Source organism: Candoia aspera, chromosome 1 (genome assembly GCF_035149785.1).
Source record: "Candoia aspera isolate rCanAsp1 chromosome 1, rCanAsp1.hap2, whole genome shotgun sequence".
Lineage (NCBI taxonomy): Eukaryota > Metazoa > Chordata > Lepidosauria > Squamata > Boidae > Candoia > Candoia aspera.
Genome location: NC_086153.1, coordinates 272,211,043 through 272,225,345, shown reverse-complemented (window position 1 = coordinate 272,225,345; position 14,303 = coordinate 272,211,043). Strand labels below are relative to the sequence as shown.

General features: G+C 40.0%; 1 protein-coding gene across 1 annotated transcript in view; it reads left to right on the top strand.

Moving 5' to 3' along the window:
• The first annotated feature begins 648 nt into the window (after nt 1–648).
• LRP4 (LDL receptor related protein 4) overlaps nt 649–14,303 on the top strand; it is a 43,299-nt gene continuing 29,644 nt past the window's right edge. The window contains exons 1-10 of the mRNA XM_063318170.1: nt 649–808; nt 1,729–1,845; nt 6,386–6,514; nt 8,892–9,011; nt 9,124–9,249; nt 9,342–9,467; nt 10,360–10,494; nt 11,115–11,240; nt 12,655–12,885; nt 13,440–13,596. Of these exons, the coding sequence (XP_063174240.1) occupies nt 649–808; nt 1,729–1,845; nt 6,386–6,514; nt 8,892–9,011; nt 9,124–9,249; nt 9,342–9,467; nt 10,360–10,494; nt 11,115–11,240; nt 12,655–12,885; nt 13,440–13,596 (1,427 nt within the window). The remainder of the gene's footprint in view (nt 809–1,728; nt 1,846–6,385; nt 6,515–8,891; nt 9,012–9,123; nt 9,250–9,341; nt 9,468–10,359; nt 10,495–11,114; nt 11,241–12,654; nt 12,886–13,439; nt 13,597–14,303) is intronic.

Here is a 14,303-nt window from a genome sequence, read left to right as displayed (position 1 = left end):
TTTTGCATAATAACTTGGCAGGAATCAGAAAAAATCTGCTTAATATCTGCTTTTTAATCACAAAAACAATGTTAGGCACCAAGAGAGATCATTTCTCCTTAATATAGGAAGCCTCTCTTAGTGTACAAATACTTTAAAAAAAAATTGGGTGCTTTAGAAATGGGGTGGCTGGACTTAATGTTCCTTTAAGGCTGCAGTGCAGCTTGGAAATGGCTATATCCCAGCCTCCTGGTGAAGTCTTACCCATTGATCGCAGACGCTGTTTACAATCTCTCTGTAACTCACCGCCCAGAGGACAAATGGGTTGATTCCAAGCATTTTCCTTAATCCATAAAAATGCTCTGGGGCATCAAGAGAAACCAGCCTGAGCTCGAAAAAACTGCCATAATGCCAGTTCTGCCCACGAAGCTCATGAGCAAAGCTGTTCAGTCCACTGTGTTCCCAACTGGAAGTCACCGACAGTAGTATTCTCAATGGCATGGGCTATTTATTAATGTATTTTCTTTTTTCATTTCATTTTTAAAATAAACTTATAATCTGTTCAGAGAACTCAAATGAGCAGATTAAATTTATAATGAAGAATTACATTAATAGATGTTCTCAAAATGTCTGGTAGCATACAGATTTCTGTTGGCTAAGCAAACCATAATGCTGTGTTTGACAAGTTTTCTTTTTATGGGTTGTGCTTCTACAGCTCCACGGGAATGTGAGGAGGACGAGTTCTCATGTCAGAATGGATACTGCATACGCAGCCTATGGCACTGCGATGGTGACAATGACTGTGGAGACAACAGTGATGAGCAGTGTGGTTAGTAACCTGGTTGTGATAGGTCCAAAAGTACCAAATTACATGAGAAAAGTGTTTGTAGCACAGATGATTAGAAAAAAGTTTGCATGGGTTTCAGTCCTAACATGGTGGGCTGAAGATCATATATTTCACTGTTCTGGTATGAAGACTATGATCTCACCAATGCAAGAGGCTAATTACAGTTCTCAGAACCAAGGTGAAAGCCCAACTTGCAGCTGAAGCAACAAGATGGTAGTGTCACTGTAATGGCCAAGATTGAGAGGGAGAGATTTAGAATTTAGAAAGAGAGATGTAGAATGCCTAAAAGAAGTTTAGCCCACAGTTTTAATTCCTTTAATTCCTTTCCCATTTCTTGATAATTTGCAACTGCAGTTTGGTGTTACAATTTCTGGCAGCTTTGAAGGCTGTGGGAAAAAATGAGATTAGGGTACATCTAGGCTGCAGGCTCAGAGGAAAAAGCTAAGATCTTTAACTTGCTGGGCTGAGAAATTGGGGAGTTTGGGGGTTGCACTGTGTCTCTTCCATGCCAGATCAAACTATATAGTAGTACAACCTCAGTTTACGTAGGCTTTTGTAAATATCCACGCTAAGCAAACAGTAATTTTTCTGTGCAATTGCCATATTGGAAAGTTTGGGAATATGATAGATTTTAAGGAACTTTCACTTGCAGTTATGTGAGCTGATAGGAAGGAAGGAAGGAAGGAAGGAAGGAAGGAAGGAAGGAAGGAAGGAAGGAAGGAAGGAAGGAAGGAAGGAAGGAAGGAAGGAAGGAAGGAAGGAAGGAAGGAAGGAAGGAAGGAAGGAAGGAAGGAAGGAAGGAAGGAAGGAAGGAAGGAAGGAAGGAAGGAAGGAAGGAAGGAAGGAAGGAAGGAAGGAAGGAAGGAAGGAAGCTTTCCCATAAGCTATTCTTTCTGCTGCAGATATGAGAAAGTGTTCAGACAAAGAGTTCCGCTGCAGTGATGGTAGCTGCATAGCTGAACACTGGTTCTGTGATGGTGATACTGACTGCAAGGATGGCTCTGATGAAGAGAACTGCCGTAAGTCTCCTCTCTTTCTTTTTGCCTCTGGCACTTAAGCCCCGCATTCTGCTTCTGTGCCTATGTGCCAGTGTTTTCTTTCATTATGTAAAAACCTACTGTGCCTTAGCCTTGCCGTGTAGGATTAAAAAACATATAGTACGGCAAATCTCTGCTGGCATTTTGCCAAAATCTCACTCCTCCATGGAAAGCACTACTTGAAATGACATCACCCTTTCTTCATTTGATAAAAGCATCTGCTCCTAAGCTTTGAAATGATCATGGGTATCGGTTACTACAGCTGTTGATGCTGTTCTTTTATTTCTGTCTTAAAAGAGTAACATCTTCTCCCATGGTAGTGCTTTTTTAGATGGATCCTGATAAATAAAGTTATACTGGGATGGAAAATTCTTACAGACTTTTCATTGCAGGATCCCCACTAAAAAGTTCAAGAATTTTAAATCCCATTTTAAAAAGAAACCTACATCATTTTCAGCTGTGATTTTTCTTACCTACTTATTTAAGAAGTTGTATGTCATGTACTCTGATTTACATCAGGGTTGCTTAAATACATTTAATGTTGTGTAATTGTTGTAAAATCAATACTTTTCTCATGTATGCAATACTTTGACTTGGCAAACAAATGTTATTTTAACACAAGACTGTTTTTATCCGGCTCCTGTAACCTTGACCTTTAGCATCAGTTTTGATTAATTTTACTGTGTATCAGTGAGAATCAATATGCATGTCAACTGAGAGGTATATTTTGTTTTGCTTTGTCGGTATATTATAGACTTATCTCTATTTTGTTTTTAAGTTTTGCCCTATACAGAAGGTTTCTGACACTAAGATAAGAAGTACAATTTGACAATCTAAATAATTGAGTAAGTGGAGGAATAGGGAAGGTTCCAAGAACAGAAAATTAGGAGCTGGCAGATTTTATGATTTTTGTAACGGATAGGAGAGTCAAGAAGGCAAGGATGAAAGAAATTTGTAATGTTTGGTCTAACAATCCATCAATATAGTGTCACTTTTAATTGGTTGGCTCTAGGATGTAACGAACAACCAATGAAAATAAAAAAAAAATAGCAATGAGTAAATTGGGTGATGGAGGGAAAAGGAGAACAGATGCACAGTAGCCAATCAGATCATGAGATGGCATGCCTTTGTCACTAAGTGATAAAAGAGTGAATGAAAGTCCGGACACAGATAAAAGACAAAATTCTTCTTGGATGACTGGGGACACGTTCCTGAATTCCTTCTAACTAACCTTTTAGCCTCCTTCCCAAGATGGGGAAACAGGCTACAGTATTCTATTCTTTGATGTTGTTTAGATGATAGGAAAAAAATCCTCTTTAGATCTTGTTCATTTCTGAACTTTTCTAACTTTTGGAACTGAACTCTTGGCATTTTTATTTGAACCTGAACACTGTCAAAAGGTTTTGAGTCCTTTGGGATGGTAGATAAAATTTTTCCTTTATGCTTAAATATTTGGAATGCTAAAGTGTGCTTACACTGGAAGCTGGGTTAGCAAGGATTGGTATTTTATATACTTTTTCCTGATTCATACTAATATTCATTTTATCACTGATTGTTTCTTATTTGTTTTTATTTCCTGTTTATTATGAGTTTATGCAGTTGCACTGCAATTACTTCATTTGAACCATTATTTTATTACTCCTATATCTTTCCTTTAAATGTATGGGTTTTTTTTTTTATCATGCTTCCATTATTTTTCAGTTGCTAGTCACAAGTTTGCCTATTGTTTGTTCAACATTTTAAATTTATTTTCCTTTTGGGTGAAGTCTTAATTTGGTAGTCATCCTCCATCAACTGGAGCGGAGCAGCCTAGGATAAAAGATAAAAAAACCCTACATTTCAGGTGGTAGTCCTAAAGGTAATTTGAGTGTAAAACACACAAGATTTTATGTGTGATAATGAGCGTCTTAAATGGAGCCTGGAAAGGAATTGACCAAATTTCCATTCATATTCTTAATCCAAAATCATGCAGAAAGAGAATTATGTTGGAAATAATATTTTGTTCAAAGGAGAGGAGGTAGGAACAAAGTATTTTGCATGTACTATCTTGTGAAGGCTATTACATTTTTTTGTTTTGTAGCCATATAGTATCTTCGGGTAGACTGAGAGACTTCTGTTTGTTTTCTGATTATTAGGACTTAGAACTGGACCTCGAGTCCGCTTGACAAAGTGGCTATAATAAAGTAAATGATGAGAGAGGATATCATTCAATTTAGGCAACCCCTGCCCCAACACTGGAGGAATTTATTTTGATGGATGACTTCCAGGACTCTTTGTTGGCTCTCTCCCACTCTGGGCGCACTTGAACCATCCATTTCAAACACCCCTTTACTTGCTTTTTAAATATCTGTTGCAAGAATACTAGGGAAGCCATCTCCAGCCTTTGCAAATTGCTCCTTTTACAGATTACCTCACATTTTCACTGGGTTTTCTCTTTCTGCCCTTCCTTCCATATCTGAGAAGTAACTGGATTCTCAGCAGACAGGCGTACTCTCCTCCTCCCCCACTCATGCCTCAAGGACATTTTTTATAATATGTTCTAGATAGGAGGAAACTTCAAAAGGTTTGGAGGGAGAGGACTATAAAAGCGTCCAGCTCCTGAAGGGCAAGGGTGGGGAATACAGGGGGAGTGGGGGTGGTATGGGATGGGAATTGTCTTTTATCTTTGCAGATAATGAGAGCTGGCAAACAGCCAGAGCTGTGAAGATTTCAGAGCCAGGAAAGTCTTGGAGAGGAAGCCAGTTTCACTCTCCCCTTTCCATTGGCTGTACTTTTCCTGCTGGTTATTAAAATACGTATTTTCTTCAGGAACCTAGCTGTGTTAGAGGCATGGTTTAGTGAGATTAACAAGCTCTTCTATTTCTGTATATTTCTAAAAGTCTAATTCTTTCTTTTTTTTAAAGAAAAAACCCACAGAAACAAATAAGGAATTTTCCCTCACTTTAAACCAGCCTTCCCCACATGGTGCCCTCTACATAATGTATGCTGGACCATTATTACAATTATTGTCAATTTGATGTATATCCTAAAGTTCTAACCAGAGAGCACTCAAGGTAGCTAAGAGCTCCTAGAGTCCTGATTTCGGATGTACTTTACCACCTCTTGTGCTCTTCTCAGTCCCCTGCTTCTTACTGTTTGCAATTGAAAGCAGATGCAGAGCCAGAAAGTGTGATCCAGATGCTGTTAGAGTCATTTGTACCTGAATGTTTTTGGTGGGGTCTTGCTGCTCCGACGTCTTTCTAAAGCCTCCTTTCTGTTGCAGTACTGATTTTTCAGAACTTTGAATCTTGCAGTCTGTTGATGTTTGACTATCCAGCACCAAGAATTCTGCTCTCTGGGCTTAATTGCCTTGGAGAAATGGCAGCACTGTAAATCTTTTGTCTTAAATTATACTGAGTTCTGCACTAATGTTCTACGTGCCTAGGAAGAATTCTTATACAAAACAGAGAGAGAGAAATGTTTGTCCTGGCATAATTTTGAGACAAATGGTACTCTTCAAAGGCTTGCCACCGCAGTTCATGGTGACTGTTGCTTAAAAGCATTGGTAGAACGAAATCCTCAAATGAACAGTTCCTCTGTTCAATCATACAACTTGGCTAATTGCAAACCTTTGCATAGTCATCTCCAGAGATAGAGAAAATTATAGCTCTGTAATGCCTGGAAGCTATCTTGGAGGTTAGCTTGCTGTTAGGCTTTGGGAGAACACCATGCCCTCATTCTCTTGAACCCAGGAAAAGCCTTTGGAATGCTTGCGGTCAGTCACAAATGAGTCTTCACATTAGAGTGCATACATAATAATTGCAGTAAACCTAAGATAAAATCAGTGGTGGAATTGAAAATGTGATAAATCTACTGACAGGTGCTATTTTTGTGTTTATTGTGAGAGTGTCTATGTGGATTTGCTCAGTGGATTTTGTTACTGTCCACACTCATGAAGGTGTGCTTCATATTCACAAATGCTGCTTTTCAATCGCATAATCCCTGTTGTACTTCAGTGTATAGAGAGAACCTTGTGTATGTCCCCATCAACTTTCAATGTGCTAATTCTATGCATGATGCCATCTTGATAGGTAAAACTGCCTAGTATCAGATACTGCTTGGTAAGTGGCCATAGGCCACTGCCTGTTATAAATCAATCAGATGTCCTAATGGGGATATGATAAGGCATGAGATCTATGCCACTCACTATAAGCAGCTTGAATATGTAAGAGCTTCCTGATTTATATTTCCTAGGCTGTAACATGGAGTAATCTTAAAGAATTGTGAAGATCTTATTGCAGATGGATTTTTACGAAGCAATGAATGCTTTGTTCAAAAACCATACTTTCTCCTAGCAGGCTCTTTTTTTGCGGTGGGGCAAGGGAAACTACAGCTAAAGCTTGATAACTTTCAGTGAAGTGACAGCTTGTGCATGGTGCTTACCTCTCTGTCTGCTTGGATTTCTATTTTGGGCATCACCAGAATCACAGAATAGTCCAGGGAATCTCTTGTTAACCTTACTTTTTCTTTACTGCCTTTTTAGCATCAGATGTTCCAGCAGCAACATGTAGCCTGGAGGAATTCCAGTGTGCCTACGGGCGTTGTATCCTAGACATTTACCACTGTGATGGAGATGACGACTGTGGGGATTGGTCTGATGAATCTGATTGTTGTAAGTTACTTGGGGCAAGGGCCTGCAGACTCAGATCAAATGGTATAAATCCAGACAGTGTAGAAATTTGCCTCTAGGAGTTTTGTTTGCCATGCTGGGTTTTCTTAGAATTAAGAAGACAAGAAAGGGGTGAGGAAATGTGGATTGTATAAACATTAAGGAATTGGAGAAGGATAGAAATTTGAACCTTGGGTGAGAAGTATGTGATTTTTTAAACTCAGCTTCTGATATCCTTGACTCATGTTTCCTGTAATAGATATCTGAGTATACAAAACAAAGTGATTGCATATCTTCAGCCATAAATCTGCAAGCTTGATGGCTAGAGAATAATTTTTGTTTGTGATATTAAATGTTTTCAAGACATCAAATTTTGTTGCAGGTATTAGGAAATAATAGTTTGTAAACATACTTTGTGTCTCACACAAGTACCAAGCTGGTGAACAGGAAGGTTCTGAAACAATATCCCTATATTTTATATTGACTCCCTTTACTTATTGTTTTAGAAGGCTCGGGGCAAGCAAGATATGGCCCCTCCCACTATTCAAACATCCCTCTCAATTTTCTTGGATCTTTTTACAACTATGTGCCTGTCTAAATTAGGCAGTCTGCTCTCCAACTCACTTTGTCTCCAACTGTGCTCCAGATTCACTCACATTCAATGGCTGGATCATAAAAGGGGCAGAAGAGGTCTGGATAGCTTTCTTCCCTTTGATGACAGCCCCTTAAACTAAATTTTTCAGGAAGCCTAAAACAGTATTATTTGGCTAAAACTGGAAAAGAATCAGAGCTGGAAAAGAATCAGAGCTTACCAGTTTCATTAAGAACCCTTTATCTCCCACCACTATCACCTATAATTTGAAAACTGGTTATTGGGTACTTTGGAAGATTATCCTGTCCACTCAACTAATATAACATTAAGAAAATAAAATAAAGGTAATTACATTTTTGTTGTCATTGAAGATTACATAGATTTTTTTCAAATATTTTGTTGGCATCACTTACTAATGTTGGATTGATTATAGCAGAGTGTGTTAAACAACTTTCTTGACTTGTCAGAATAAGATATTTTACCCAATAATTTATGAAGTAGAAAAACTTAGACTTCATAATATTTTGATTTGCAATAGAGACCTTTTCATACCAATCACACAAAATTTCTCTTGTTCATGAAAAGCATTTCTGAATTCACTCTCATCCATTTATAAAAATAAAGAGCTGATCCTAAATCCTTTCAGCCACAAGGCTGGCTCATAAGAGCCTCTCCTGGCTGGGATGGGGAAGCTGTCCATCTATTGCTACTAGAGGAGGACCAAGATGACTTTGGGAAATTTGTTAAATCCACTGTATGATCATCCAGGTGTTGATGTGGAGACAACACTGAGCTTTAGGACTTCCTTTTCTGACTATCCATTCACAAAAATTGGTTGGATGATAAGGCAGTGCCATAAGGCAATGTCATCCAAATATGCAGAGGAGAATGCTTGTTTAAAAGGCGCTTCCTGAGTACACCAATCTATTATGGACCCTACTAGGCCCTTCCTAACTCCCTGGCTCGGATTGGATTGAGGAGAGTAAGAACTGCCCTTGGGCCTGCTTGGCGAAGAGCTGCTTTCTTCACAACCTTGCTTGCTCAGTTGGAAATTAAGGGATAGAAGATAGGCTATTTAAATATTGGAACTGCAAAAAATTCATTTTGGTGAAGTGGTGAAGGTGCTGGCTTAGAAATCAGGAGTCTGTGAGTTCTAGTCCTGCCTTAGGCATGAAACCTGGCTGGGTGACTTTGGGCCAGTTATTCTCTCTCAGCCCAACCCACCTCACAGGGTTGTTGTTGTGGGGAAAATAAGAGGCAGGAGTATTAAGTACATTCGCTGCTTGAGTTGACCAGTATACTACAGTATATTTTTATCCTGCCTTTTATTTTTATGGTATACACCAGTGTTTCTCATCCTTGGAAGCTTGAAGATGTGTGGACTTCAATTCCCAGAATTCCCCAGGCAGCATCTTCAACTCTGGGTTGAAGACATCTTCAAGTTGCCAAGGTTGAGAAACACTGGTATACACACATACACAAAGGATAAAATTATAATATACTGGGCAACTCAAGATGGCAAACTATATAAAAGGTGGGATAAAAATATAATTAAAAATCAAATATTATCTATTGTGATTTGCAGCAGTGAATGAAGCTGTGCTGTTTTCTGATCAGATGTGCCTCCCGGTAGAAGTAGTAACAGAAAAAGTTTGTGATGGGCACCTGTCATTCCAATGTTCAAAATAGAAGCTTTTCAGCTCTCCCTCTAGGTAGCAAACTGAATCTCCTGGGCTTAATTTGGGCTCAGCAGAGTTTGAATCACCATATGCTACTTTATCTCCATAGCCTCTCACCAGCCTTGCCGCTCTGGAGAGTTCATGTGCAACAGCGGCTTGTGCATTAATGCTGGCTGGAGATGTGATGGTGACTTTGACTGCGATGACCAGTCGGATGAGAAAAACTGCAGTGAGTACCCCGGGACTTGTAAATCAGGTCCAGCCTAGGGGCAGCCGGTGGGGCAGTAGAAAAGCTGGTTGTGAAGCCATTTTGAAATTCCTTTTCATGTTTATTTCCTCAGCTACCTCTATGTGCACAGCAGACCAGTTCCGTTGTAAATCTGGCCGCTGTGTCCGCCTGTCTTGGCGCTGTGACGGGGAGGGCGACTGCTCTGATTACAGCGATGAGGAAGACTGTGAGGACTCAGGTAAAAACCCTAAAACGGAATGCCTTTTACTGCGCTGGTATCTGTGCCAAGTTCAGCTGTTGGTTTTATAATTTTGAAAATTCCCCCTTCAGGAATCCCACAATGTTCCCCTGACCAATTTCTGTGTAGAAACGGGCGCTGCATTGGCCAACGGAAGCTGTGTAATGGTGCCAACGACTGTGGGGATGGCAGTGATGAGAGCCCTGTCCAAAACTGCCGTAAGTTCCCCCGTACTAACTTCAGTATGTGTGCTCACAACTGATTTGCAAGTTAGTTCTAGAGGCTGCAGGATGAGATTGTAGGGATGTCACTCATCAACATATACAAGGTGAAAAAAAGAGGGTCTTGATCCCACTTTCTGTGGAGATGAGCTAATCTGAGTGAGATGTGCAACCGTGAAAAGAAACTCCTATTCTTTCCTTGGATAGCACATTCTGAAGTAGCCCATTGTGCATCTTTAAGTACGGCTCCCCAGAGCAAAGCTGCTGGTAAGAATATTCTAGAAGTTGGGATAATACTCTGACCTAACCTGTGGCATTTTCACTCCTTGTCAGTATGGGCTTGTTGCTGAGGAATCAGAGGACAAGAGGAAAAACAAAGTGGCTATAGAGCAATTGACCTCTGCCAGTTTTCATTGGAATTGATTAAGAGTCCACTATATTCAGGGAAGGAAAGGAGTTAAGAGATTGGGGGAAGCAGGGGGGGGGGATTTCTGGGATGAAAAAAGCAGTAAAGCAACAAGGGAAGAAACTCCAGTGGCCTCAGAAATTTTCTTTCCTATATTATCTCATCAAACCCTAGTCTGTTCTTTCTGGGTTGTTTTTACGGATGTAAGAGAGCAGGCTGTTTGTGGATGAATATGGCCTTCCAGATACATATTGAAGAGCCGAGCTAGGCTTCAGCTAAGATATAGGAATTATTCCTTTCTTGACAAAGTAGGAGCAATTCTTTGTGTGAAAGATGGGTCTCTTTTTCCACTTGGGAACAGCAAAAGTCTTTTTTCCCTCCTGACTACTACATTGGGCATTTTACATAATTTGCCCTATGTAAGAGGAAAATTCTAAAGAATGGCTGTGTTACAATCACTTTCCACCTCTCATCCTTTCACAGGTCCTCGAACTGGAGAGGAAAACTGTAATGTCAACAATGGGGACTGTGCCCAGAAGTGCCAGATGATTCGTGGTATAGTGCAGTGTACCTGCCACACGGGTTACAGGCTTCTGGAGGATGGTAGATCATGTCACGGTAAGCAGCCCCAACACTTAGTGCATCTGTAGGTATGACTAGCAATGGAATTGTCCATGCTAAAGTCATAGCACTGACAGGCACTGGCATTGACCAAGTTCAACTGTATAATTATTTGGGACTTTTTGATTGGTACTGGTGCTTCCAAACAGTTGATCCTGCACTACCAATCAAAGACTCCTTGCCAACTCTATCTTAATAGTCATTTTAAAAAAAGCAAGGTAGAATCCATGGAAAAATGGGGAAGATTCCAATGGAAAGAGAATTTTCTTAATTTCTGAAAAATGTATGATTGAAACCAATAACTGCATGTAATGGCCTTGTTTTGAAGCACCTAGAATAGAAAATCTGCTAATCTGACTGAGTCCTTTTTTCCTTTGTCCTATTTCATTCATAATATGTGTAGATTATGAATTGTGTAGATTGATGGACTGGAGACGATGGGTTAGGTGCCTGGATTTCTGGATTGTCTCGTTTTTACTGTATTGGTTTTATTATTGTTGTGAGCTGCCCAGAGTTGTGCTTTACAAGATAGGTGGCCATATAAATCTGTAAAATAAATAAATATGTACCAGAGCATGGAATCCAAAACCAAACCCTTTGTCCTTTTCTTATTCCAGATGTGAATGAATGCGCAGAGGAAGGTTATTGCAGTCAGGGATGCACCAACAGTGAGGGTGGTTTCCAGTGCTGGTGTGAGCAGGGCTATGAACTTCGCCCAGACAAGCGCAGCTGCAAAGCACTGGGTAAGAAAGAATCTTCAGCTCCAGGCACTGAGGAATGTTCAGTGCTTAGAATCCATCAGCTGCGTCTGGTGGAAGACTTCTGGCTTAGTTCATGGCTTCAGTTTCTTCACTGTGTTTAATTTTCAGTTGCTGCTTGGGTAACAGACTAGTCTACTTTTCCTGAGCCCAATGACTCTAGTTGAGCTAGAATATAGCCTGCATTATTCCTTGACAATAAGTTTTGGGATGTGTTGACTAGATTTAATGGGACTTACAATCCAACACTTTTGGACAGGATTAGGTTGGGAAAAGCTGGACTGGTGTTTTGGGTTGTTGTTTTTTCCTTCCCCCAGCTGCATGCTCCTTTTGAAAATAGAGAATGTGTTAACAATGATTCTGTCTAGATATGTTACTGACAGTGTGGTTGGTACTAGTGCAAGGGTGAGTAATCAGTGGCCCTCTAGATGTTACCAAACTAGAATTTCCAGCATTGTAGTTCAGCAGTAATTGGAGGGCACAGATTTCCTATCACTGTGCTAGCATATCAGGTAAGACACCTGGAAAAAAATGTGTGCTTAAACTTCAGCAAAAATTCATTTGCAAAAGGCTTTGAGGCTTCTGAGCCAAGTAACAGGTATGTTGTCATAAGGTTTTTTGGTGGAGTCTAGAGGTATTCCAAACTTTCTCTCATAGAACATTCCAGCCTTGGAATGGGCTGTTTCCAGGTATTCTAGAAGTGATCTGACCATGGACAAGCCCTTTCCTATACCAGGAATATTCTATGACAGAGCTTTTTATACCCCTCTGATACGGAACTACCTGATTTTTGAGAAGTCAAGTTATGGGAAGATGGCATTCATATGGCTTTCCAGAATTGGAAAGACCTGGCTTTTTTGGACAGCCTTGCAGGATTGATTCTGGAGGCAATGATGTAAGTTTTATTTTATTGATATATTGTTTTCTATTTTTCCATTACATTATTATTACTATTATTATTACTATATTTTACTATATATACCGTAAACCTCCTAGGGTCCAACTGGACTGAGGTGGTGTGTAAATTTAACAAATTTAAACAGATAAAAATGTAGCTACACCAGTTCCCAGGAAAAGGCTAAGTTCTAGGACAGGAACTACGGATTCAGACCTCAATGAAAACAAAGTGGCTGGGGATGATACAGTCCACGCGCAGAATCCACTTATTGAACAATTACTTTTTGTGGATGCCAGATCCCACATTTCTAGCAAACTACTGAATAGCCAAATAAAATACAGTGGAGGGAGCTATGCAGGTATATATTCTAAATGGTGTGAATATGCATATAATGTTTCTGTGTTTGTTTTCTATCCATGAGCTGATTCTGTGCTGCCAGCATCATCTCACTGGTGTCCAGCTGTCCCAGTCTTTTCACGTCTCTTTGCATGTATCCTTCAGGGCCAGAACCTGTGCTGCTTTTTGCCAATCGAATTGATATCCGACAGGTCTTACCCCATCGCTCAGAGTACACTTTGCTTCTGAACAACCTTGAAAATGCTATTGCACTGGATTTCCACCATAGCAGGGAATTAGTATTCTGGTCTGATGTCACACTGGACCGCATTATGAGGGCCAATCTGAATGGTAGCAATGTGGAAGAAGTAGTGTCTACAGGACTGGAGAGTCCAGGTAAATGTCTTCGGTGGCTTCAGAAGTAAAAACAGTAGCTTTGTATGTAGCAAAATTACATAACCTGAGCCTCCAGGGTAGCATGTGACCTCCAAAAGCCTTGCTACGGCCCTTGGGGCTCCCTCAAAGTAACCACCAAATCATACGTTTTATTGGGGAAGAAGATGAACATCATTACACAAATAGGATATAATAAAATGAATTGCATTTAATTTAATCTTCAATTAAATTTAAGTGTAAATCAAACCTATGCTAATCTTTCTCCTATCTCCACCTGGGTTTTGGAGTACACCAAGCCATCCAAAAATTAAATGTGGCCCATGGCCTAAAAATATATATGTACAGTATATATTGTGGTCTGCTATAATGGATTGGGGGTTGGGCATAATGGATATTCCAAATAGTAACCTAAATATTTTAGTGATTTATGTGACAAGAGAAAGAACCTTGTTTCCATTTTCCTTTTATGGATCAGGATAGCCTTAGCCATGGCTCAGTGGGACTATTCTTGCACAACCAATACTTACCACAAGCTTCCTTCCACTGGGTCCTAGGTGGGCTGGCCATTGACTGGATCCACGACAAGTTATATTGGACAGACTCTGGGACATCTCGCATTGAAGTGGCAAATTTGGATGGAACGCATAGGAAGGTACTCCTTTGGAAGAACCTAGAAAAACCTCGTGCAATTGCTCTTCATCCCATGGAGGGGTGAGTACGAGATAGTTACAGCTTGCTGTCTTAATTTATCACATGCAACTTGCTCAGTCTAAAGACCCCACTTGTATGGGGTCAAATCTAGAGTTGCCATTCTACAAATGAAATAACACCTTCCATTTGTAAAATGCCATGAGAACTAGTGACAATTTCTACTAGTGGGGAAAGGGGGAGTTGGTGATTTTTACAAACTTGTTATTTTCCTTGCTTGTGGCACCTGATGACACCTCATTCCCCATTTTAGAGGATCTGCAAATAGAAGAAGAAATCTGCAAAAGTCACCTTCTCCACACACTCAAGTTGGAGCATCCTGTAACAGAATTCCACTTACTCGGACTTAATGAACTTTTTAATAGCCCTAGGGGTCTCCTGTGTTCTGTAATGTAAATTATGTTGGCATAGATCAGCGTTTTTCAATGTATTACCCTCCAGTTGTGTGAACTAACTTCCAGAATTCTGAGCAATTACCATGCTTGCTGAGAAATTCCGAAAAATTAACTTCATCTGGAGGGTACTCATTGTAGGTGCTCATTTGTAAAGATAAAGGGTTCTAGTTAATAGTTGATTGACACAGAATATGGTTGTGCATAATCATATTCTGAATCTGTTATCCTTGCTTGCTTTCATCAGCTCCCATTGTATTATGTCTTTAGTTTTAGATTGCTCACCAAAACAGCCACTAGTTTAGCGATGTCTGTTAT